Source organism: Phoca vitulina, unplaced genomic scaffold (genome assembly GCF_004348235.1).
Source record: "Phoca vitulina isolate PV1807 unplaced genomic scaffold, GSC_HSeal_1.0 scaffold28, whole genome shotgun sequence".
NCBI classification, from domain to species: Eukaryota; Metazoa; Chordata; class Mammalia; order Carnivora; family Phocidae; genus Phoca; species Phoca vitulina.
The window spans coordinates 1,981,082-2,007,338 of record NW_022589731.1 but is presented as its reverse complement, the minus strand read 5'-3'; the positions used below and the strand labels follow the sequence as shown (position 1 = coordinate 2,007,338).

The following is a 26,257-nucleotide window of genomic DNA, read 5'->3' as shown; positions in this document are numbered from 1 at the left end:
ACTGTATCCTGGAGACATGATAGTTCTGGCCCCAGGCTGCCTGTCTTCTGAAGTCAGTGCATACTTTCAGCATTTGGGTATTTATTATCTCTGTAAATCTTAAGAGTATGTATTATTGCAGTTCTCTATGACCCAGCTGTCCCCTTTTGTCATTATAGCTTTACTTAATACACTTTAGATGTTCGCACCCAAATTAGATTTAATTCCCTTATTGCCCTTTCCTTCCATGTTTTATAGGGAAAGAAGAGATGAAAACATATGTGAGATTTTTCTTTTTGTTTCATAATAGGATTGAGAAGGGGAGACAGGAGTGATTGTTTCTTAAATTCAGGAATTTCTTCTGTGGATGAGGTTACTTATTTTGAATGAAAGTGAAAAGATGAAGGATATTTAGTGGAAGGTCTTCATAAGACAACATCTTATTTCCTAAAGTTACGCATCTAAAAAGTCTTTCCTCACTCAGTCTACTCCCTGAAACAAAGTGGTTCTGGCTTTGTAGTAGGCTTTCAACAAATGTGCTAATTGAATAAGGTAACAAGTTAATCGAAGGGGAAAGAGTGTGATTTGATGGTTATTTAGCAGTCATAATTTTGGCAAAAACAATAGATTTTCATATTCCCAACATATGTGATTCCAAGAGTTTGTATGGATAATATACCTAAGGTGCATTATAATCTTCATATCCTTAAAATGTTATAAAGGAGTACAGGCTTAATCTTTCTTCTGACCAAGAAATAAACTGGTAAGCTATCTTGCTGGGTCTGTTGATAGTTTCTTTCTCCCTTTAGCACTGATTGATTGATAGTAGCAAAGTCTGTTTTTTACCCTGTGATTTGAGCTGTGCCTGAAACCAGCTCACATCATTCTATCAGAAACCAAGCTGTTTCTTTTATCATGTGGTCCCAACATGTATCCCTCCTGAGTTGTATCGTAAGAATCTTTGCAGTTGTTCCTGCCTGAATTCCCATAGAATATTTTAGGCATGTCAGCTGTTTGGGCTCTGATCAAGGATTTGATCCAGTTGGCCTCTAGCCTGAATTGAGAGTGTGTTTGAAAAGCCTAATCTTCAGTGGCAACATTTGGTTTCCAGAGTTAGAACCATTGCTTTGTGTCTTACCCCTCTTGTGCCTTCAAAAGGATTTATGTAACTGAGAAAAGGTGATAATAAAGTAGATACTTTTATCAGTAAAAGCAGGGTGAAATTTGATGAAGTGGTAGAAAGATCATGGTGATATATTTGGGTTTGTGGGTGTTTAAAAAAAGATTTGGGTGGGTGTCTTTTATCTTGTAGTTCCTTGGATCTTTCGGCTATCCATTAGGCTTCTATCTCCCTCCCATCTATTAGAAAGGACTTGTATTAGGGCAACTTAAAATAGGAGACCAAAGCGCCCAACAGGTCTAATTAAGGGGAAAAGAAGCCCCCCAAAAAGGGAAAAGAAAAACACCTATCTGCAGAGGAAGCCCAAAATCCAAAGGAATATTGCTACAGTAATTTGGGGTAAGAAGAATTATAAATAGGCCTTTTAGGTACTTTGTATATAAAATATAGTCCACCATTGGTCAGTGGCAAAACTAATATACAAGACTCAGTATTACCTAGATTCTAAACATTGACTTTCATATATAACTCATCTGTACTTAGTAGATAAACTGGGTAAAGCATAATTGATGTACATAATCCCATTAGAAAAATAAAGTGTTAATCTACAGTATTACAGAGATAAGGAGGTAAATACCAATACTGGCAGTAATTCTCAGGATTTAGTTCTCAGGAACTAAGGGTTTTATAGAGCTAATCCAGTGTGCATAACACACTAAGATAAGTAATGATTTTCGTATTTTTCAGAAGATTAATAGTTCTTAATTCAAGGACCTATTGATTTTAAGTCCTTGATTAAAATATTTCTAAGCAAATACTTGATTTTTTTGGTCTGCATTTAAAATTGGTGCATACATTCTGAGATGAGAGGAAGTTTTCTGTTAAAACTTGAAATAGTAATATATGAGTTGGTGAAGAGTCATTACCTAGATTAGTGGTTCCCAAACTCCCAGTATTCCATCAGTTAAAACGTAGAACATTCATCCCTTCATGGACTATTGTCCTTATTTATATATAGTAGAAAACATACACAAATTAAGCATATTTAAATGATGAAATAAGTATCAGTAGAAGATCTGATACCTTCTTTTTGTACCCAGTGGAGTCTTCTGCATCCCCTGGTATAGTCACTCCTCTTTGGAGATTATTGACCTACATCGTGAATAGGAGCCCAGCCCAGGCATCTTTATTTTATTTGTAGCATTCTCATTTCTCACAGTTACTTCTAAAATGAAGGCAAAGAAAAGGTTTGGTAATAAGAGGATAAACCATTCAATAATTTTGGCTGTCAAGCTGGGGATGAGATGGAAAGGGTGTGTGTGTGTGTGTGTGTGTGTGTGTGTGTGTGTTTGTTTGTTTGTTTTAAGATAGCGGTGGGGAGGGGCAGAGGGAGCGGGAGGAGGGAGAGAGAGAATCCCAAGCATGCTCCATGCCCAGCGCAGACCCTGACATGGGACTTGATCTCACAACCCTGAGATCATTACCTGAGACAAAATCAAGAGTTGGACACTTAACTGACTGAGACACCTGGGCGCCCCGAAAGGATATTTTTGTTTTCAGAGATGATTAAAACTTACCCCAAAACATCATCATGGTGATGATTTGCCATGCTATTATATGTTTAGTTTTCCCCATGTCTTCAAAAGTGATCTTTCTGAAATTTGACTCTGATTATTTCATTTCTTCAAAATCTGGTAATTTGTCCTTGCTTGCACAATCAAGTCCAAACTCTAATGTGGCATACAGAGTCTTCATGATTTTGACTACTACTAACCTTTTTAGCTTCATAGCTTTTATTGCCCCTTCTTCCTACCCCTGCCCTTCTGGAAAACCTTTTGCAAAAACAAACAGGAAAGCAAAACCAAATAAAACTCCTCTGCTCCAGCCATAGTAAATATTTTATAGTTCACTGTAAACCTTGTCCTTGCTTAGTTATTCTGCCTGGATTGCCTTTGTTGCTTTGTCCAATTGAAAAACTTCTACTGATTGCTTAAGATTCATCTCAGACATCTCTTCTGGTCTCTAAAGAAGTGGTATCCTTGCCTCTGTCTTATTTTATAGCATTTATTGAATTGCTGAAATTATTTGTGTATAAGTGTCTCTCCTGCTAGGCTGAATTCCTCAAGGATAGAGATTGTAAATTAAAATAGAAGTTCCGTAAGGGCAGGTACTCTTGTTCATTCACTGCTGTATCATGTACCTTGTTTGGGATATAGTAAGCACTCAGTGTTTGAATGAATATATTTATGTTTATGTCTTTAGTATCTGGCATGTTGTAAGCTTTAAATGCACTCTGTTTATTAAATAAATTATAAATGAATGAGTGAATGTATTATAAAATCTCAAAAATAAGTTTATCTTAGGGAGTCAGGCTTAGAAAAGGAGAGCTGATTCTCTGAAGTCTTTAGCACATGGCATTGTTAATACTAAGACACAGTTAAGAAAATGTGTATATTTTCATTTATCTGATTTCATTTATGGTATAAGAAGGACTTGAATAATTTTGTTACGAATCTTTTTTTTTAAAGATTTTATTTATTTGTCAGAGAGAAGAGCGAGCGAGCACAAGCAGGGGGAACAGCAGGCAGAGAGAGAAGCAGGCTTCCCACTGAGCAAGGAGCCCGATGCAGGACTCCTATCCCAGGACCCTGGGATCATGACCTGAGCTGAAGGCAGATGCTTCAGGGGGAGGGGCAAAGGGAGAGGGAGAGGCAGACTCCCCACTGAGCAGGGAGCCAGCCAGAGCCCTGATGCAGAAGTGGAGCTCCATCCCAGAATCCTGAGATCATGACCTGAGCCGAAGGCAGACACTTAACCAACTGAGCCACCCAGGTGCCCCTGTTATGAATCTTAATATTGGTATTTAAATGAAAAAAATCTAGAAAGATAACCAAATAATTACATTAAATTTAGGAATTTTGGGGGGGGATTTGCTTCAGTGTTAATTGAGAGATCATTTTTTGCTTCTTTTTTTAGGGTGTTTGTGAACCGAAGTTTAGCCATGGAAAAAATAAAGTGTTTTGGTTTTGATATGGATTATACACTTGCTGGTGAGTAGCACTTTTTGATTGCTTAAAAACTGCTTTATATATAACAGAGTGGGTCTACAGGAGGCAATTCAGTAAACACTTGATTTAATCATATATTTAGCTACTAGAAGCTCTTGTTATCAAAGCTCCTTCCATTGATATTTATGAATATTGAAATTACCAGATATCCTTGAAATTTACATAGTATAGATATGTAGAACAAGTGCTAAATTATTTTAGAGTCCTTGGTAAGAAATAGTATGGTGAAATTATACATTAATTTGTATATCAGGGCACTTTTGGCTTTTACTTTGTAAAACTATTCTTCAGTGATGGAATTTTGTATCTCTTGTTCTACCCAAGGAAAACTTAATAGTTAAAAATTTTAATGTTATTCTTAAGACAAATGGAAAATGTGTTTATTTCCTTTGAAACGATTGCAAATGCACTATGTAAAGACTTTTAAAAAATTAGAGCTGTTTGCTTTGTTCATTATCAAATAGACTTTAAACACAGTGCTGTACTGTTTTTCCCTTCCTATCTCTGAGATATATTTGAAATAATCAATGGATTAGTTAATAGTTGCAAGATCTCTTCAGAACTTACGAAGTTTTTATTAAAAATTCATTTGATTTTGATGTGAAAATGTCATTTAAGTAGTAGAGATGAAGGACTGAGTTGAGTACATGTGTATATATGTATATGCATGCATGTGTGCATTGCCATGACACTTGAAAAAGAATCTTTCAGAAATTTTCTCTAAAAAATACTGTCTTTACACAAAAATCTTAAAATGTATAAATTCACTTATCTTCAGAAACGTCGTATAACAGTATTAGAAAACTGAGTTCCATCTCAAATTAGATCTCAATTTGATGTTCAATTTAGGCTGGCTAATATAATAATATTCATTATAACATATAAATGTATTATAAATATATGTAAATATGTATTGTAATATAATAATGCAAAAATGAACATATGCAGTTTATAGGTAGTTGCCACATAGATGTAGCTATGCTATATACCAAACAAGTTATATATTAAAAATATACACTGACTTGGTTTGAATTTCCCTTTCTTCCCTCCATACTCTTTGTTGTTTATTTCATTTTCTATTGCCTTAAAGTTGTTTTTGCTGCATTTTTATGCTTACATATTTTTCTAATTGGACACAGACACTTTTAGGACCGCTTCTCAGAAAGCAAGTTGGAAGTACTGTACTTTCTCAGGGTAGATCTTCCAAATTGGGAGAAAATCCTACAGTCTCTCTCCTTTCTAGAATTTTACCTCTCCAGGGAAAGGAATGGTAAGATAATTCAGCTGAAAGAGATACTATCTAAAGCAGAAGTAGAAGTTAATGGGAACAAAAAGTGACAGATTTTTTTTCCCTTGGTTATTAAGACAATCTCATTGTATTGAAATAGTTGTTAGTATTTATTGAAAACCTGTACTGTTCAGGCACATTTTGTTACTGAGCATTGCGATAACTACATGTTCCCACAGAATAATGAAAAAATGAATTCTCTTGTTTAATGAAAAAGTCACTGAAAAAAGTCTCTAAACTTTAAAGATACCTTATGATTTCTTCTTTTTGCCTTTTTTTTTTAAAGATTTTATTTATTTGACAGAGAGACACAGCGAGAGAGGGAACACAAGCAGAGGGAGTGGGAGAGGGAGAAGCAGGCTTCCCGCTGAGCAGGGAGCCCGATGCGGGGCTCGATCCCAGGACCCTGGGATCATGACCTGAGCCGAAGGCAGACGCTTAACGACTGAGCCACCCAGGCGCCCCATGCTTTTTTGTTTTTTTAATCCCACTTCATATTTTAATGCTTATTCTTAGTGAAGATACTAATATACTTTGCTTATATATAATAGTTAATTATTAACATTTATTAAGTGCTTATTATGTGCTAAGTAAGCCCTGTTCTAATAATAGATTATCTCATTTAATACATGGACTATCTCATTCACGTCACTTATTTAATATTTACAAAAACTCTATGAGGCAGATATTACTGTTGTCTTCATTTTACAGATGATGCTAGGACATTAAGGACTTTGTCCAAGGGTGTTTAGCTATGATATAGCTGAACTGAGATTCAAACCTAAGTATACATTTATATGTGTGTGTGAGTATACACACACATGTATATATGTATTATGGTAAGTTTAAATTATCATTTTGAACAATGACAATTTATAGTGAGGTATAATTTCAAAGTACTAGGCTCCCTCCCTTAAACAAACCAGGACTTAAGCACTCAAAAGGGTAATGCCCTTTAAAGGAGTCCCCCTTGGGGCGCCTGGGTGGCTCAGATGGTTAAGCGTCTGCCTTTGGCTCAGGTCATGATCCCAGGCTCATGGGATCAAGTCCCGCATTGGGCTCCCTGCTCGGCAGAGAGCCTGCTTCTCCCTCTCCCTCTGCTGCTCTCCCTGCTTGTGCTCTCTTGCTCTCTCTGTCAAATAAATAAAATCTTTAAAAATAAATAAAAAAATAATAAAGGAGTCCCCCTTGAGAAACTGTACATTATTTCAACAACTCAGTGTTGGATGAAAAACATTGTTAGTCTTCTTATGGTACTACCTTCACTTCATAAAGCACATAGGAAAACAAGTTTATTGGCTTGTACTCTTCTCCTGTTTTCCAGAATAGTATTCATTAAATTTATCTGAGAATAACTTTTATTACTTAAAAAACAAAAAAACCACACCCATGAAGTGCTAAGGACTTTTCGTCAGAAAAATGTGCCATAAAGTATAGAGACAAGATTAAAAGAAGATTTTTTGAAAGCTTTGAGTATTTGGAATAAACATCCCTGGAATAAGTGTAATAGCCTCACAGGATAAGTTCTTGGAAAGGGTCTATATTTGTTCTGAAGCCTTGTCTGAGACATTGTCTTCTCTGCAGTCCTGACACCTTGGTACATCATTTCCTAAGAGCAATTTATATATCATTTGCAGCTTTTGTTTGCTTGCCTGTTTCCCCATTGGCCTGTGAGTTCTTCAAGGGCAAGGGCTTTCTTTTTCACTTTTATATCCTATGTGTTTCCTAAAGCCTGTCATGTAGCAGGTGCTCAGTAAATATATATTGAATGAACAGTTTGGGTACATAAGTTTTAATAAATCAGTTTAAGAATTAATCACTATACTTTATTAAAATAAAAACTTAATTAAAAACTGTAAGAAAAATGAAGACTTTAATGTGAGACCTGAAACCATAAAAATCTTAGAAGAGAGTAGAGGCAGTAGTTTCTCTGACATCGGCCATAGCAACTTTTTTCTAGATAGGTCCCCTGAGGCAAAGGAAACAAAAGCAAATAAACTATGGAAACTACATCAAAATAAAAAGCTTATGCACAGCAAAGAAAACAGTCAACAAAACTAAAAGACAACCTACTGAACAGGAGAAGGTTTTTGCAAATGACATCCAAGAAAGGGTTAGTATCCAAAATATATAAAGAACTTCTAAAACTAAATAATCTTATTAAAAATGGGGAGAAGAACAGCCATTTCTCCCAAGAAGACAAAAGATGGCCAACAGACACATGAAAAGATGCTCAACATCACTCATCATCAGGGAAATGCAAATCGAAATTACAATGAGGTATCACTTCACACCTGTCAGAATGGCTAAAATCAAAAACACAGACACAACAGGTGTTGGTGAGGATGTGGAGAAAAAGGATCCCTTGTGCACTGTTGGTGGCAATGCAAACTGGTGCAGATAGTGTAGAAAACAGTATGGAGCTTCCTCAAAAAATTAAACATAGAACTACCCTATGATCCAGGAATTGCACTACTGGGTATTTACCCAAAGAAGATGTGATACACACACACACACATATACACACAATGGAATATGATTCAGTCATAAAAAGAATGAAATCTTGGCATTTGCAATGAAAGGATGGAGCTTGAGAGTATAATGCTAAGTGAAATAAGTCAGTCAGAAAAAGACAAATGCCATATTGTTTCACTCATATGTGGAATTTAAGAAACAAACGAGCAAAGGGGAAAAGAGAGAGAAACCAAGAAACAGACTCAACTATAGAGAACAAACTGCTGGTTACCAGAGGGGAGGTGGGTGAAGGAATATAAAATAGAGGGGGGGGGACTAAGGATTGTACTTGTTGTGATGAGCATCAGGTGATTAAAAACTTAAAAATTAATTAAAAACTATATAAAAAAAAGAATCAGTCACTGTATTTGAGTTTACCCAGTATAAAATATGCACTATTCAAGTGAAATACTTTTAAATATGAACTTATTTTTTAAATTTTAATAAACTTTATTGAGGAATAAGTTACATATAATAAAACATGCATTTTAAGTATATAAATTTAGTTCGACAAAATGTATACACGTGTCTAACTACCACTTAAGATAAAGAATATTTCCATCACTCCAAAAAGTGCCCTCATTGCCTCTTTGAAGTCAGTTCGCCCTCCCGCTCTTTGCCTCAGGGCTTTTTGTCACTATAGATTAATTTTGCCCTTTTCGGAATTTCATATAAATGGAATCATACAGTATGTACTCTTGTGTCTGGCCTCTTTTGCTCAGCATAATGTTTTTGTGATTTATTGATGTTGTTGTGTCTGTCAGTAAATAGTTCATTCATTTTTTTATTACCCCTAACATTTTTAAACTATAAAAAGTTTGAAATAATTTTAGACCTATGGAAGAGCTGCAAAAATAATAGTTGGCCTCTATTCTCTTCTAAAGGTGACCTCTTGACTACAGTTGACCACAGTACAATTTTAGAGCTAAGAAATTAACATTAGTGTAGTACTACTAACTGAACTACAGACGTTACTCAGTTTTTACAAATTTTCCCACTGAGGTTCTTTATTCCAATCTAGGATCCCACATTGCATTTAGTTGTCATATTTCCTTAGTGTCTTCTGTGACAGTCCTGTCTTTCATTGCTTTGACACTTTTGAAGAGTACTGGTTAGATATTTTTGTAGAATCTTCCACAGTTTGGGTCTGTCTGATGTTTTTTCACATGATTGAAGTATTATGCATATTTGTGAAGAACACTACAGAGATGGTGTACCCTTCTCACAGTATAATACCAGGGGTACATAATGTTGGTAAGTCTTACTACTAGTGATGTTAACCAGTAAGCATTATACAATTTTCATGTTTTTCTTTAAACTATATTCTTTTTGGAGGGGGGAGTCAAGTAGTAGTCCATTGTATGGGTACAGGTTTTTCCTGCTATCTGAAAATAGAGCGTTCCTATGAAACTGTTTGTAAGCTGAAATGTCATAAAGCAAAGAAATATAGTTACCATTAATTTATATGGAAACATTTTTGAGGATTTCTAGACCCCCCCAAGATAACTTTTCTTAGGCTTTTCTGATACCTTAAAACACATCTTGCTAATGGATACACAAACTAAGTTGAGGTAAAGCACAGTTGGTTACAGACATAATTCAAAGCTATGGTGGCTTGATGCTGAGATGTTGAGTGTAAGTCCCAGGGAAGGAGCGTGGCAGAGCCACTCTTGCTGCTTGTGATGCATACCACCTTTATAAAGGGCTGCTTGCAAAACAAATGCGGAATGCCATTTTTGCTTTTCAATTTTTTTCATAAAAGCAAAAATCCTCTTCAGATTTATTTCAGTTAGCAAAAACAAGTACTAATGTAGGTCTTTCAATCAAAGTTAAGTGGCATGACTTGAACTTTCAAAAAGTGGGGGATACCTATATATCACAATTTGTTTATCTGTTTATCTGTTGATGGATGTTTGAGTTGTTTCCCTTTGGGGCTATTATGAGTAAAACTGCTATGAACATTGGTTCTACATACTACAAGTCTTTCTGTGGATGTATATTTTTATTTTTCTTGGGTAAATACCTAGGAGTACAATTGCCAGATTATATGTTTACCTTATAGGAAATAGACAAATGGTTTTTCAAAGTAGTGATACCATTTTAAAGTCCCACCCAGCAGACATAAAAATTCTACTTGATCCAATCCTCACCTATGCTTGATATTATCAATCCTTTGAATTTTAGCCATTTTAGTAAATGTGTAGTGTTATTGTGATTTTATCTTGTATTTCCCTCATAACTAGTGATGTTGAAGATCTTTATGTTGTTATTGGCTATTTATATTTCTTTTGTGATGTGCCTATTCAAATGCCCATGTTTATTGGGTTGTCTTTTTATTGTTGAGTTGTAGAAGTTCTTTATGTATTCTGAGTACTGGTCCTTTGTCAGATATATGTCTTGTGAATATATTGATCAATATGTGTTGGTCTGTATGTTGACATTCTGTTTCATTGAAGTAAATATCACATGGTCTTGATTGATTATTGTAGGTTTTTTGTTAGTCTTTAAGTCAGGTAGTGTAAGTCCTTTCTTTTTTGTAATTGTTTTAATATTCTGTATCCTTTACATTTCTATATAAATTTTAAAATTAGCTTATCAAATTTTCAAAAATGCCTGCTGGGATTTTTATTAGGATTGCCTTGATTTCTAGATCAATTTGTAGAGAATTGACATCTTAACTACACTGAATCTTCCAGTCCCAGAATATGATACATTGGACCATTTACCTAATCTCCTTTAGAATTTCTTAGCAGTGTTTTGTCATTTTTGGTGTAAAAGTCTTACGTATACTTTGTTACATTTATCTGTTAAGTATTTCCTATTTTTTTATGTAGTTGTAAATGCTGTTTGAAATTTCATTTTCTATTTAATGCTAGCATTTAGAAATAGCTCATTTTTGTATATTCTTGAATCCTGTGACTTTCTAAATTCACTTATTCATTCTACTAGCTCTTTTGTAGACTTATTAGAATTTTGTACATATATGATCAGATCATCTGCAAATCATTTTTTTCTTTCCAATCTCTGTATTCCTTTTTTTCCAATCTGTGTATCTTTATATCTTGTTAGAAAAAACTTTTTCTTTTTGCCTTATTACAGTAAAGCCTTAGTACTTTGTTGAATAGAGGTGTTGAGAATGGACCTCTTTGCTGTGTTTTTTAAAAATTTTTTAATTGTTATGTTAATCACCATACATTACATCATTAGTTTTTGATGTAGTGTTCCATGATTCATTGTTTGTGTATAACACCCAGTGCTCCATGCAGAGCGTGCCCTCTTTAATACCCATCACCAGGCTAACCCATCCTCCCACCCCCTCCCCTCTAGAACCCTCAGTTTGTTTTTCAGAGTTCATTGTCTCTCATGGTTCTTCTCCCCCTCTGATTTCCCCCCCTTCATTCTTTCCCTCCTGCTATCTTCTTCTTTTTTTTTTTCTAAACATATATTGTGTTATTTGTTTCAGAGGTACTGTGTTCTTGATCTTAGGGAGAGAATGTTCAGTTTTTCACTGTTGAGTATGATGTTAGTTGTAGGTTTTTTATAAATGCTTTTTATCAGGTTGGAAAGTTCCCTTTTATTCTTAGTTTTCTGGGAGTTTTCTTTTTAACATGAAGGAGTGCTAGATTTCATCAAATGTTTTCCTGCCTCTATTGAGATGATCCATATGGTTTTTCTTTTTTAGTTTGTTAAAAGGATGAATTACATTGATTGATTTTGGAATGTTAAACCAACTTTGTGTTCCTAGAGTAAATCCCACTTGGTTATATAGTATTCTTTGTATATATTGACAAATTTGACTTGCCGATATTTTGTTGAGGATTTTTGCATTATGTTCATCAGGTTTGTAGCTGTTTTATAATGTCTGTTGAATTTTGGTTTTAGGGTAATGCTGACCTCATATAATGAGTTGGGAACTTTCTGAAAGATTGGGTAGAATTGGTATTATTTTTTCCTTAAGTATTTGATAGAATTAACTAGTGAAGCTATCTGGGCCAGGAGTTATTTTTGTGGAAAGGTTTTAAATTATGCATTCAACTGTTAAATATAGGGCTAGTCAGAGTTTCTGTTTCTTCTTGTATCAGTTTTGATAATTTGTGTCCATTTCACTGAATTTTAAATTTATTGGCATAATTTTCATGATATTTTTATTATTCTTTTGATGTCTGTAGGATCTGTAGTACTGTTCTCTTTTTCATTCCTGAAATTGGTAATTTGTGTCTTTTTTTCCCCTTATCAGTCTAGCAAGCAGTTTATCAGTTTTCTTGATTTTTTACCCCCTGCTAAGAGCCAGCTTTTGGTTTCAGTGAATGCATGAGAATAAGGGGGATTTAAATTTAAAGGTGATTTTAAAGTAATTATATATGTAAGTATGAAGTTACAACCTGCTTTTAAGATAATTGCTGACTATAAAAAAAGTAACTTCTTACAAAATTAATATAATAAAGTACTATCGAAATACACCAGGCACCATTATCTTTATTTGCTTTATACTTTTTAATATAGGCAGTGGCAGTAACCACTTTTATTTCTGATTATAATTTTTAAGTTTGTTTTCCTTCTGTGTTCTAACTCTTAGCATCATTAACATTACGTTGTTGACCTTTCTTGCTTCAAGTGTTTATGGAAAATGCCGAATTTCTGTGCAGAATGAAATGTGGCACTGTGTACTTTCTTTCATTTTTTTCCTCCCTGTATATATTGACTTCAGAATTTGGAGGATACAGAGAATTGGTTTCTTAATTTTTTTCAGAATTAGCTTGTTAAATGTTAGGTGCGTAATAAGTAGTAGTTGTTTAAACTTCTTTGTATACTACTGTTTTCAATGTAGAGGAAACATTTAATCAGCATTTGATTTTTTTTATTGAGGGAAGGAATAACCCAATAAATGTTGATTTTATCTGAAATGAAATTATTAGATGTGCTATAAAACTGCATATCTAGCATAATCTGTGAATTGGCTATTCTGGCAAACAATATTTTGAGTGATACGGAGTTACCATTTACATCATAGATGGATTACTAGTTTTCATTGAATGTAGTGAAATTGATAGCAAAGCTAGGATTGATGCTTCTGAAGTGTCTGGACAGGACATCACATTTCAAGTGGTAGTCATGTTTTGGAGTTGTACATTTGTTGAGAGAAGGTGGTTATTGGCTTAGGGCCTGCCTTATCACACTGTAAACTTTGCCTAAATTTGTTCTGAGAAAATAGCTGCCTAGGTAAAGTTTTTTTTTTTTTCCCCCTTGTTTTCAAATGTGGGAAATGTATATGACTTTTTCATGGAAAGTGTGGGGGATGGGATTTAATTCTGTCTTTGGTTTTCTAGAAAATGGCTGTAGCAGACCTTCTTTGGTGGGAAGGGTGTCATGGTTTAATTTTGATTATTCATTTTTTTATAGTTCATTTTGATAACATTTGTTTCAAATCTGATGTTTAAAAAAAGCTGTTCTTCATGTCAAATGTTGGGATTGATAGACTTTAGTGGTAAATAATTTAAAACTTTGATTTGTCACTAATAAATAAGGAAGAGGATAATTAAGGCAAGAATACATACATGGACCCTAAGAATATTAGGCTGTATTTATAACAATTCTAAACTTGTAGTTTTCCAAAACTAAACTATATAGATCTTTGGTAGAATGAAGTTAAGTTGAGGGATTGTTGGGGTTTTTTGTTTGCTTGTTAAAAGAGAAATTACTGGCATGACTTGTATTTTTTTTTTTTTAAAGATTTATTTATTTATTTGAGAGAGCGAGAATGAGAGAGAGAGAGAGAGAGCATATGACGGGGGGAGGGTTAGAGGGAGAAGCAGGCTCCTCGCTGAGCAGGGAGCCGATGCGGGACTCGATCCAGGGACTCCAGGATCATGACCTGAGCTGAAGGCAGTCGCTTAACCAGCTGAGCCACCCAGGCGCCCCTGGCATGACTTGTATTACTTTTATAAAGAATTTTATGATTTTGCTTACAGCTTGGTACATTCATTCCTCTGAATGAAGTGCGTCACAGTGTTCAGTAACATAATCCATTCTGATGGGAACCTCATTATCTTCATCTCATCTGAATGCCAGTTAAGTTTTTCAGAGAAGATCCTCTTTATCATCAGCTATCCCTATAATTAAAGCGAGCTATGTATTTTTTATGTTTTTATTAGTTTATTTGCAGGATTTCTATGTAAGATTGACGTTTTTATATAAAATTTTTAAAATTCCAAAATAAAGAACTTGCCTGTTGAAATAAACTAATTTTTCCTGATTGTCTTGGACCTAAATCAATTTTAATCCTCAAATCTGCCTATAAAATTAATGTCAGTTTTGGTATTTAGCCCCTTATCTCTGTAATACTGTAGATTAATGTTTTATTTCTCTAATGGGAGTATATACATTAATTATGCTTTAACCAGTTTGTCTACCAAGTATAGATGAGTTATATGCATGGAAGTCAGTGTTTAGATTCTAGGTAATACTGAGCCACTGACCAGCAGTGGACTGTTGTATATAAAAAAACGCACGTGAAAAAAAACATGCACATGATATATATCAGAGTCCTTTGCATTTTTGTCTTCCTCTGCAGATACGTGTTTTTCTTTTCCCTTCTCCTGAGGCTTCTTTATCCTTAATTATACCTGTTGGGTGCTCTGGTTTTCTATTTTATTAAGTTGCCCTAATGTAGGTGCTTTCTAAACAACAAATTTTGAATTTGTGGGTCTTTATTCTTGAGAGCACTCTTTAGCCTTTTTCTGCTTACATGGGACAGACGGATCAGACTGATAAGTGTATTTCCCAGGACAAATCAATCCAAAAAAATCTTGAAAGTCCACCTAAGATTAGGTCTTTGGACTTGTGAAAGAGCAAGAAAGTTGTTTTTAACCCAGCTACTTCCTCTCTGCAAAATGAAGGGAATAATCTGTACTATTTGTTAATTTTGTTTCTTTGGTTTTGTTTGTATAGAGGACTGCTAAAAATGTTATATTGCTGAATTTATTGTTACAGTGGACAGTAGAGTGAAAATGAAAAACAAAGGGAGAATTGATGTTTTAGGTGGTTTAGTGCTTGTTCATTCTTCAAGTGGCAAATAGGTGTAAACAGACCTGTGGTTTCCATTGCTCTCCGTATTGTTACTTAGTTTTATAATATTATATCGAGAAATTTGTTGCTGAGGTTTCAAATGAGAAATTCTTTTCTGATTCAGTGAGTGATATAAAGTACTTAAATCACCTCCTCATGATTGTAGTTCAGGATCTGACAGACTGCTAATCTTCAAAATGTGGTTTCTTTAACAAGCAAATGTTAGCCAATAGCTGCGAAGAATAATCTGGATCTAAAACGTGAGTTAAGAGGAAAAAAGCCAGAATAATCTATTTCTGTTTTGAAGGTTAAGTCCCATACACTCAGAGTTTTTTAGGCCCAGTCTTATTTTTATCTCTACCTTAGAGGCTGTGAGGCTATAGAAAAAGCAGAACCCTCTGAGTGTGATTGACCTTGGTTTGGATCCCAGCTCTACCTTGTACTAGCTCTTGGCTACCAGCATGTTGCTTAACCTCTCTGAGTCTCAGAATAATAAAAAAAAAAAAGGGTGTGTATGTCAGGGGGTGGTGGGGTGGGCAATAAACTACTGGTATAAGGTTTAAATGAAATAATGTATATAAAATGATGAATGCAATGAAAGTAGTTCTCTTGCTGTAACTGGTGATACCAAGTAGTGATATACTGGACTGGAGTTGTTAAGGGAAAATCCAAGGAATAAGGAAAAAAATACCAACCTTAAACTCATTTATGTTCCTGTATATTGTAGAAAAACCTGGAATGCTGGACAGATGGCAGTGGAACCTTTCATCACTCTTTCGTTTTTGAATTTTCTTTTTTAAATATTGCAGATGATCATGAACTTAATAGAAAGTTGAACTTCTTTTCTGAATAGATTTTTAATGTCAAGGTATTTGGCATCAGATTATGTTTCCGTAGAAATTACTGTTTTTAGTGAAGGGTTATTTCTCAACAGGATCATGGTGACGGAATGGATTTCTGAGAAATGGTCCTTATATAAATTTAAAATTTTTTCTTTATGACAAAGGTATCACTGATAAGCTTCTAATAAGTGCAAGGGGAACTATTTTTTTGAAACAATAAAGAACTCTTTTAAGTGAAAAGTAGTTGACCTTTGCGGTTGCGTGAAAGACTTAAACATGCAGTAAGTTCCATGGAATTAACATCAAAATTATATATGTATAATTGTTAAATTTTCAGAAGTCTTTACCCCAAGGGAGAGTAGGGTGGGGAGAGGGTTTGTTAATATTTACTTAATGCCCTTCACAGATATAGAGTGACTCTTGGTTTAGGATTATGAAAATGTATTATTTCTAAATTGGTTCATTTATTGTTTTGTTTTGTAAGCTCCACACCCAGTGTGGGGCTCAGACTCACAATCCTGAGATCACATGCTCTAACGACTGAGCCAGCCAGGTGCCCCTATGAATTGGTTCATTTAAATCACCTTGACTTTTCTTTTTTCCATCATGCCTGCCTTTTTCTTTCTTTTTATTGCCCCCTCTTGAGCTCAAAGATCCAGAAAGAGACACATTCCAATTTTTTTCTGGCTTTAACACCTTTAAGGTTCTGAGCCATTTTGGTAAGTCCAACAATCAGTTCCTTATTTCTGTTACCAAGTAATACCAGTGGGTGTCATGGTCAGTGTCCAGTCCTTCTCATTTTTCTGAGAAATTGTCAGGAGGAAAAGAACATTTATTAAGCATGTACTATATGTGCTAGAAAATGTATTTTATGTACAGTGTACCATTTAATCCTCACAGTAGCCCACTGAGGTGGAGATTACTACCTCCATTTTACAAATAGTTCACCAAGTCAAGAGGTAAAAAAACTTGTACATAGCTAGCAACTGACTGAAGATTCATAGCTGGAATGCAAACCCAGATCAGTTCCATTTCTTACACTGCTCCTAGCTGTTACAGGATCAGAAATTATTTGTTAACCTCTGAATGAGAAATCAAGAGAAAAAGCTCATAAATAAGCAAAATTATCCTTTGTTGTTTTTTTGTTTGTTTTTTTCAAAAATTGAAATCCTCTCTAGGGCAAATGCAGCTTTGTCTTGCATTTGAATATAATCCTCATCCTTAGAATACAGAAAGTTTAACAGTTTTTCTTTTGTTTATTTTTTAGACGTAATCATAGGGGAATGAAGCCTCAAGAGTACTGTGTAAATACTCTATTCCAGATGTTGTTAGAATTATAAAATTGTACGTTTTTTTTTTAAATCTTGGGAGGAATTGAAAATATATGTTAGACTCCCCTTTTGAATTTTTCTGCCATCCTCTCCTTCCAGGCCATATCACTAGCCACCAGGGATGAAATCCAGTTATCTCAAACCTAAGCATTTTGCATTAATAAACTTAAAGTGGAGAGAGAAGATAGAATAAAGTTATTAAAATAGTACCAGGGAAGAAATTAAGAGAAACTAGTTCTTGCTAAATCAGGGGATTATCTTGCTACTAGCAGGAGTATCTCGGGACCTTTGATCTGTCATCTTATCCTGTCATGCATAGTAGATGCACTGGATGGTCTTGTTTTACTGTTTTTGGAATTGAGTCAACTCGAGATTTAAATGAATGCTTTTTTGCATGGTGTATTTACTTGGACGAAAGTCCAGGGCACTCGGATCATGTTTCTGTCAGCTATTGTATATGTTCACGAAACTTACTGGCATTAACAGCATTTAAAGGAGAAAACACAATCTAAAGTAAGAAGTATTATATATTGTATATTATTATTATGCTGTCACCGAAGACCTCTCAAACCAGGTAGAGTATCTTTTCCCCTCCCTTTTTAAAATTGTGGTAAATATACATAAAATTTACTGTTTTATTTATTTTAAATGTATAATTAGTGGCATTAAGTACATCTACAATGTTGTGCAACCCTCACCACTATCCATTTCCACAACTTTTTCATCATCCCAAACAGAAACTGTACCCATTCATCAGTAACTTCCCATCACCTCTTCACCTCAGCCCCTATAACTTCTAATTTACTTTTTTCTGTGAATTTACCTATTCTAGATATTTCATATGAGTGGAATCATAATATTTGTCCTTTTGGTTCTGGCTTATATCTCTTAGTATAATGTTTGAAGTTTTGTCCATGTTCTAGCATATATCAGAATTTTATTCCTTACTAAGGCTGAATAATATTCCATTATATGTACATATGACATTTTGTATATCTGTCATCCATCTGTGGATATTTGGGTTGCTTCCACCTTTTGGCTATTTTGAATAATGCTACTGGGAACATTGGTATTCAAGTATCTGTTTGAGTCTTTGTTTTCATTTCTTCTGGGTATATACCCTGGAATGGAACTGGTGAATCATATAGTAATTATATGTTCAACTTTTTTAGAAAACCTGAACTGTTTTCCATCGTGGCTGTACCATTTTACATTTCCACTAGCAGTGCATGAGGGTTCCAATTTGTCCACATCCTTGACAACACTTGTTATTTTCAGATTTTTGTTGTTGTTTTGATAATAGTCATTTTAATCGGTGTGAGGTTGTATCTCATTGTGCTTTTGATTTACATTTCCCTAGTGGCTGGTGATGTTGAGCACCTTCATATGCTTAGTAGCCATTTGTGTGGTGTATCTTATTTGGAGAAATGTCTATCTTAGTTCTTTGTCCATTTCTTAATTGGATTGTTTGGTTTGTTGAGTTATAGGAGCTCTTTAAATATTTTGGATATTAATCTCTTATCAAGTATATAACTTGCAAATATTGTTTATCATTCTGTGGGTTGCCTTTTCATTCTTGATAGTGTCTTTTGATGCAGAAAAGTTTTTAATTTTTATGAAGTCCAATCCATCTATTTTTTCTCGTTGGCTGTGATTTTGCTGTTGCAAGAAATCATTATCAAAACCAATATAACAAAGATTTTCTCCTACGTTTTCTTCTCAGAGTTTTATAGTTTTAGCCCTTATGTTTAGATCTTTGGTCCATTTTGAGTTAATTTTTATATGTGGGCTAAGGTAAGGATCCAGCTTCATTCTCTTGCATGTGGATATCCAGTCTTGCCAGTGGTGTTGAGAATGGTCTCCCTGAATGGTCTTGGCATCCTTGTAAAAAATCATTTGACCATATATGCACCAGATGGCACTTCTTAAAAATAAAATATATGACAATGTAAACGTTTGTGTTGTGCTTCAGCATTTCTTCTTAAAGAAAGTTGAGGCTCCTTGTAACAGTAATGAATTAATTTAATATGGAACATTAGCTGAATGGAACTTAACTGTGGCTAGTGTATAAACTGGATATATCTGTTGAAGTTCTTAGTGTGACAACAGTGTCTGTTAAAGTTTCCTGAAAAGTTTTTGGTATAAACTAAGGAAGATAACCTATCTCAGAAAAGCCAGAGAAATTCTCATTGTCCCACATTATGAGAGAGTACTCAGGGCATCCTTCTAGAAAAATGTAGTAGAACTTGTACATTACCTTACTCTACATTCTCCCAAACAGATTGTCTCTATACAAGAGATTTTTGTGTTAGGGAATGAGCACCTCTAAGTCATTGAAAATTATTAACCTGTTTATATCCTCTGACTTATTCTTGAGGGATTTATCACTTTGTGAATGGATCAAATGTATGAAGTAGAAGATTAAAAGAATATAAAAATAATTGTCATTTGATAAGTAAATGTGTTCATTATCCCTCTTAGTGATCTTTTTTTTTTCTAAAGGGACTTTTAAACTGGGTTTTTGTTTGTTTTTCTGAAACAATAGAGTAAGGGGATAAGTTGAGTGTTTGAACAGAGAAACTAGGGTAATCGATAAAAAGAAGAAACACCTCCCAAAACAGAAAAGAAAAAACTAGGATTGTGGTTGATAAAATTATTAATAAAAATAAATGACAAAACACCCACAAACAAAATAAAAATCTAACCAGTATGTATTGTGCAAGGCGTAATGCCTCAGGGAGTGATTATTTTGAATGGGAGAAAGCTCATTTGGATGAGTAAGTTCCGCTATGTTTGTCCTCAACTCAGAAAGAAGAATTGTGAAGATGAAAATTGATAATTTAGTACTAGAGTACAATCAGTGATAAGTGTCAAGGATCCATTCAGAATAAGCTGAACTCTATAGAGCCTATGATTGAATGGGTTTGCGTAACTGGAGGGTTCTTTATTTATAGTATTGACTGTAAAGCAATAAAATATACTTTTATGTAAATCTCCAAAAGGGATTTGAGATGCCTTGCAAAATTAAACACATATAACATGGGTCAAAAGACTATTTATAAAAGAAAGCCTGTAATAAAATATGCTTCCAAATAGATATCCTTCATATAGTCACCTTATTAGGGAAAACTTACTCCAGTATTGCTGTCATTTCTCTTTCTTTTCTTTCTTTCTTTCTTTTCTTTCTTTCTTTCTCTTTCTTTCTTTCTTTCTTTCTTTCTTTCTTTCTTTCTTTCTTTCTTTCTTTCTTTCTTTCTTTTTTCTTTCTTTCCTTTCTTTCTCTCTTTCTCTTTCTCTTCTTTCTCTTTCTTTCTTTTTTAAGATTTTATTTTTAAGTAATCTTTACACCTAGCGTGGGACTTGAACTCACAACCCTGAGATCAAGAGTTCTCATGCTGTACCGACTGAGCTAGCCAGGTGCCCTTTTGCTGTCATTTCTTGGACATTTTAGGAATTCTTTTGGAATTGTTTTCATAGCCAGTTTATAAAGACAAGAAAACCTGCTTCATTGCTTCATTAAGTAGTCACCTGTTTTTTAATCCACTTTGATTTGCCCTTTTATTCACTCGTTGCTCTGAATAACTTTTCCCCCCTTTATTTTGGAATGATTTTTGTTTGTTTTTTTAAGTAGGCTCCATGCTCAGTGTGGGATTCGAACTCACAACCCTAAGATTAAGAATTGCATGCTCTACTGAGTGAGTGAGCCAGGTGCCTTGTTTTTCTTCCCTTTAAATTAAATTCATCCATCTGTTCACGAAAAATGTCCTACCAGGGAGGATATCTAGAACAATGTGCTATAGACTCTGAAAGTAATTTTGAAAGAATTTTAAACTTGTTCTGAGTAATGGTTGCATTATTGGAATAAATATATATTGACTTGGGAGTGATTATTTTGAATGGGAGAAAGCTCAGTTGGATGAGTAAGTTCTATTATGTTTGCTTTTAAAAGACATTATTTGGGGAGGGGGTGGGGAAAATAAAAGGCATTATTTTATGTCACATCTCATAATGTAACTTGATTATTTTCATTTCACAATTGTTTTTTTGTTTGTTCTGTTTTGGTGTAGTTGTCTTTTAGAGAGAGAGAACTTAGAAGTTATTTTGGAATAAATCTACTGAGCCTTAGGTAAAAATACTTTGCCTTCTTTATTAGTTTGTTTTGTGTAACTGAACTAAGCTATTTTTTTTAAAGCTATTGTTGATGGCATGCCCAGTTTAAAATTCTTCTCCCATGTTTACACTCTTGTTTTCTTTGGCCCAACATATCACCTTACGTGTTAACTTTGATTTCCTACGAGTATTAATATATGATAATACTAATCAGTACTTTCATACCAAAAGAGCAGTGCTTTTGGTAGAACGGTTTTCTCATCAAGACTGTAAGATTGGGGTGCCTGGGTGACTCAGTCGGTTAAGCATCTGCCTTCGGCTTAGGTCATGATCCCGGGGTCTTAAGATGGAGCCCCACATCGGGCTCCCTGCTCAGTGGAGAGCCTGCTTCTCCCTCTCTCCACCCCCCGCTTGTGCTCTTTCTACCCCCCTGCTTGTGCTGTCTCTCCCTGTCTCTCTCTCAAATAAATAAAATCTTAAAAAAAAAAAAGACTGTAAAATTGACAGCATTAATATAGTTAAAAGATTTCTGAGCAATACTTAATTTGGAAGGCTCTTATTATAACTGACTGCTGATAAAAGACCGTTCTAGTATGGCATTGCCCTCTAAGTGGGAAGGATATTTAAGCAGTAGTTAAAAGATGACCCAAACTAGTTAATAATTTTGTATGTGCATGTATATGATAACTTGTGTATAATTGTGCTATTTCAATATTCTATGAAAGATGTGTTTAAAAACTTTTGATCTGATAAAAGTTATTAAATTGGAAGAGAAAAGACTAGGAAAGATAAATGAAACAAGAATCCAAAATACTGGGGCGCCTGGGTGGCTCAGTCGCTCTTTTAAGTGTCTGCCTTTGGTTCAGATCATGATCCCAGGGTCCTGGGATTGAGCTCTGCATAGGGCTCCCTGCTCAGCAGGGAGCCTGCTTCTCCCTCTGCCTGTCCCTTCCCCCGCTTGTGCCTGTGCTCTCTGTCAAATAAATAAATAAGATCTTTAAAAAAAAAATCCAAAATACTGATAATTGTTAAAGCTTGGGTGATAGTTTTAAAGCACCTCATTTAATATTCTCTGTATTTTTGTGTATAATTAAAAAATATTCTTGGGGTACCTGGGTGGCTCGTTAAGTGTCTGTCTTCGGCTCAGGTCATAATCCCAGAGTCCTGGGATCGAGCCCCGCATTGGGCTCCCTGCTCAACGGGAAGCCTGCTTCTCCCTCTCCCATTCCCCCTGCTTGTGTTCCCTCTCTTGCTGTGTCTCTCTCTGTCAGATGGATAAATAAAATCTTAAAAAAATATATTCTTAATAAAATTAAATTAAAAAACTAGATAGAGGGGGTTCCTGACTGGCTCAGTTGATAGAGTCTGCAACTCTTGATCTCAGGGTTGTGAGTTCAAGCCCCACGTTGGAAGTGGAGCCTACTTTAAAAAACAACAAAACTCCATAGAGGAAACTGACAAAACGCCAATGAAGTGATTTTTTTAAAAAGGCATTTAAATGTAAAGATTTTTTATTCTTCATTTTCATTTGAGATATCTTTATTTTTAGGTATTCTTAACTGCTTTTTCTTAAACTTAAGGATTTCTTATACTAACAAGCTCAGAAAACGAAGGACTGTTTCTACAAACCAAGCATGCTTTTGAGGTGGTCTGTGTTAGGAAAGAATTTTAAAAGAAATAATACTCCAGTGCATTATATTACTTGTGAATAAAAGCTTTTTATATTAGTTGAGATAAATACCCTCAAGACTATCATTTTTAGATATATATTTATATTTTATATATATTTTATATATTAGCTATATATTACTTTTAGGCATCCCTATTATACATATATGGGTCTGCACTTAATTTCCAAGCTTTGATTCCTTTTATGTCATTTCAGCCTCCCAGTTAGGGTTTTCACTGATTTTAAATTCATCTCTCTGAATTGCAATAATAGTGGTTGGTTCCTAGATCATTAGGAAATTTAAAAGATTGCTTAATAAAATCCAATTCCATCTCCTCCATTACAAGGTGAGTGATAGAAATAATCACTTATCAGTGTTTATGATCTTTTCATTACCAGTCATAAAAGCATTCAAATGTAAACCAGATTATTTTTTGGAATAAGTGTCATGTACTAGTTACATTAGGAAAATTACTTAAAATCTTATTTTTTAAAAAAACATTGCCTGCTCTTTTCAACAAGGATGAAGTTGTTTTAAGAGTCTTAACATCAGGGGCACCTGGGTGGCTCAGTCGTTAAGCATTTGCCTTTGGCTCAGGTCATCATCCCAGGGTCGTGGGATCGAGCCCCACATCGGGCTCCCTGCTCTGTGGGAAGCCTGCTTCTCCCTCTCCCACTCCCCCTGCTTGTGTTCCCTCTCTACCTGTGTCTCTCTCTGTCAAATAAATAAATAAAAATCTTTAAAAAAAAAAGAGTCTTAATATCAACTACATTGGAATTAAAATTTTTTAAAAATTTAAGGGGCGCCTGGGTGACTCAGTCGGTTAAGATCCAACTCTTGATTATGGCTCAGGTCTTGATCTCAGGGTGGTGAGATTGAGCCCCACAATGGGCTCAGCGTGGAGTCTGCTGGAGATTCTCTCTCCCTCTGCCCCTCCCCCTGTTTGTGCACGGGCACCCTCTCTCTCTCAAATAATAAATAAATCTTTAAAAAATTTTTTTTAATTTAAAAAGAGTAACATAATAATTACTTTTGATCCATCATCTTTTTTCTGCATATACATTCTCTGAATGTTTGCTTTATCCTGGAGTCAAGCTGTATAATGAAGATTTAAGGTTAAACCTTGTATATAAAATCCTGCTAGGTCAGGGAACTCTAATAGTGTGGGTTACCTAGGCAGATCATGAGGTGATTCTTATTCTTTCAGTCTTTGGGAACATTTGTTTGGTTTGACAGTCATACGAAGGAATCAAATTCAGGTAATTACAGTTGTTCTGTCCTAATTGTTATGGCACTGTGGTAGGGGACCACATTAAGTGACTGCATAAAGATTCTTTTATTTCCTAAGTTTTTTTTTATCCACCCTCTCAATTTTTCTTTGAGATGAATAGAATAACAGGATTATCTAGGATACTCTGTGGTTATTGAAGAATGAATTTACTTCCATCTGGATTTACAATTCAGTAAGTACGTAAATTCTGTTTACTTCAAGACTCTGAGGAGGATAGTCAAAACATTTCAATTAGGTGGGAAAACTTATGTGGAAGTATATGACCTAAAGTCTACGCTAGACTTTGCACACTGGTGGCCCACGGACCCAGTTCAGACCACAGACGATAGTTGGCTCAAATAGAGTTTGTTGGTTTTTTAAATTGAGTTAAAAATTGAGAGCTAGAAGTAAAAATTTAGGCTGGCTGTTATCACACAATTGGCAGCTTTTGGCTCTAGTTCCCATAGGGTAGCTGAGTATGAGTAGCTAAGTAGCTACTTCCCCCTTTAGGCAAGACATGCACCAATGCTTAGCCCATTTTGCATAATAATTGGACACTGATAGAGATGTTTGGAACATATTACCTGAATCTGAATCTCAGAAAGTCTGTCTGGTGAACTTTAAAGTACCTTGAGATATTGGCTATAAAAATGAACTATCTGTTTAAGGTTGAATAAATCATACATAGTAGTTTTTAAGAAGACTTCCTGGGCTGGGTTAATTGGCCCTTTTTCTGTTCCTCTGTACCTCTCTAGTCACATTATGGAATTGATCCTCTAAAATTTATTATAAATATCTAATCGTATATCCCTGTAGTACCCTTTGAGCTCCTTCAAGCCACTGACCATGGGTTGTTTTTTGTTCTTAGCATCTAGTAGCTGGTACACAGTAGGCATCCAAGTGTTTGTTACTTTACTGCAACTTTAGTACAGGCGTTTTTGTTTTAGTAAAAGCATTTGAGTGTGATGATCTGTTCTTATTTTGGTGAAGAAAATTACATAATAGCTGTTTGAATTTTAAAATTACAGGCAGCTCCTTTGGTTAAGGAGGATTTTTCAAGTTGTCTCAAATTTTCAGTTTTTCTGTTTTGAATCGAAAACCATACTTTCTGAATGGAAACTACATTTATCATGGTGAGCACTGCGTAATATATCTGTTGTGCACCTGACACTAATATAACATTGTATGTTTTTTCATTTTATTTTAAAATAGTAATAATTTTTTAAACAAATCTCTTGCTTACCATTTAATTTTGCTTTTGCAGTGAACTGAAATTGGCAGTCTTCCAAATTCCCCTTATTTATTTATTTACATTCTTTAACCATTTGGGAGTTGGTTTTATTTTATATTACTAAAAGTGTTGCATGGCATCTAGCTTTTGTATTTTAAGTAAATTAAAATTAAGATCATTTTTAGAAATTCTCAATATCTTTTTAGGATCATTTGTGATCTCTTGGATTAGAGATAGAAGTTTTTACTATGTCTGTGTTATTGTGTTAGGGTTTTCAAATAGTTTTGAAAAGTGGGAAAAGTCCTCTGCTGCTTATATGAGAATTGTAAAGTTTTATTTAAAATCTCCTTAATGAAAATGTGAATCAGTTTGCCTTTTCTAGTTATAGTCTCAGAGAACCAACATGGCATAACCTAAATAAGAGAAGGTTGATGTTAATCACATTCACAGCATAAAAACAAAAACATAACTATTCTTGGGTGGTTGGGTTGGATATTTGTTTTTCATAATGATTGGTGGTGGTGGTTTTTCCTAGTTGTAATGTTTTAGGACTTTTCGATATTATATTTGGTCATTTTTGCTCTTTTATTTAATGCCATCTTCCTTTCACAAAAAAGTTTGAGGAGTCAAACCATGTGTTTTTAAAAACCTAAATAAATGTCTCTAGGGAAAATGACTCCCTATGAAGTTAAACATAGTGTGTATCTTAAAAGTGTCAATACCTTATATGTATCTTCAAGTCCGTTATTTTACTAGACGAGGTAGTTTC

The 26,257-nt window shown here is 34.6% G+C and overlaps 1 protein-coding gene across 4 annotated transcripts in view; it reads left to right on the top strand.

The window, feature by feature from the left end:
• Positions 1-26,257, top strand: part of NT5C2 (5'-nucleotidase, cytosolic II) — a 134,816-nt gene that overhangs the window by 83,970 nt on the left and 24,589 nt on the right. For all 4 annotated transcript variants that reach the window (XM_032423218.1, XM_032423219.1, XM_032423216.1 and 1 more), the window contains one exon: positions 4,076-4,149. In XM_032423218.1, coding sequence (XP_032279109.1) covers positions 4,076-4,149 — 74 coding nt within the window. The remainder of the gene's footprint in view (positions 1-4,075; positions 4,150-26,257) is intronic.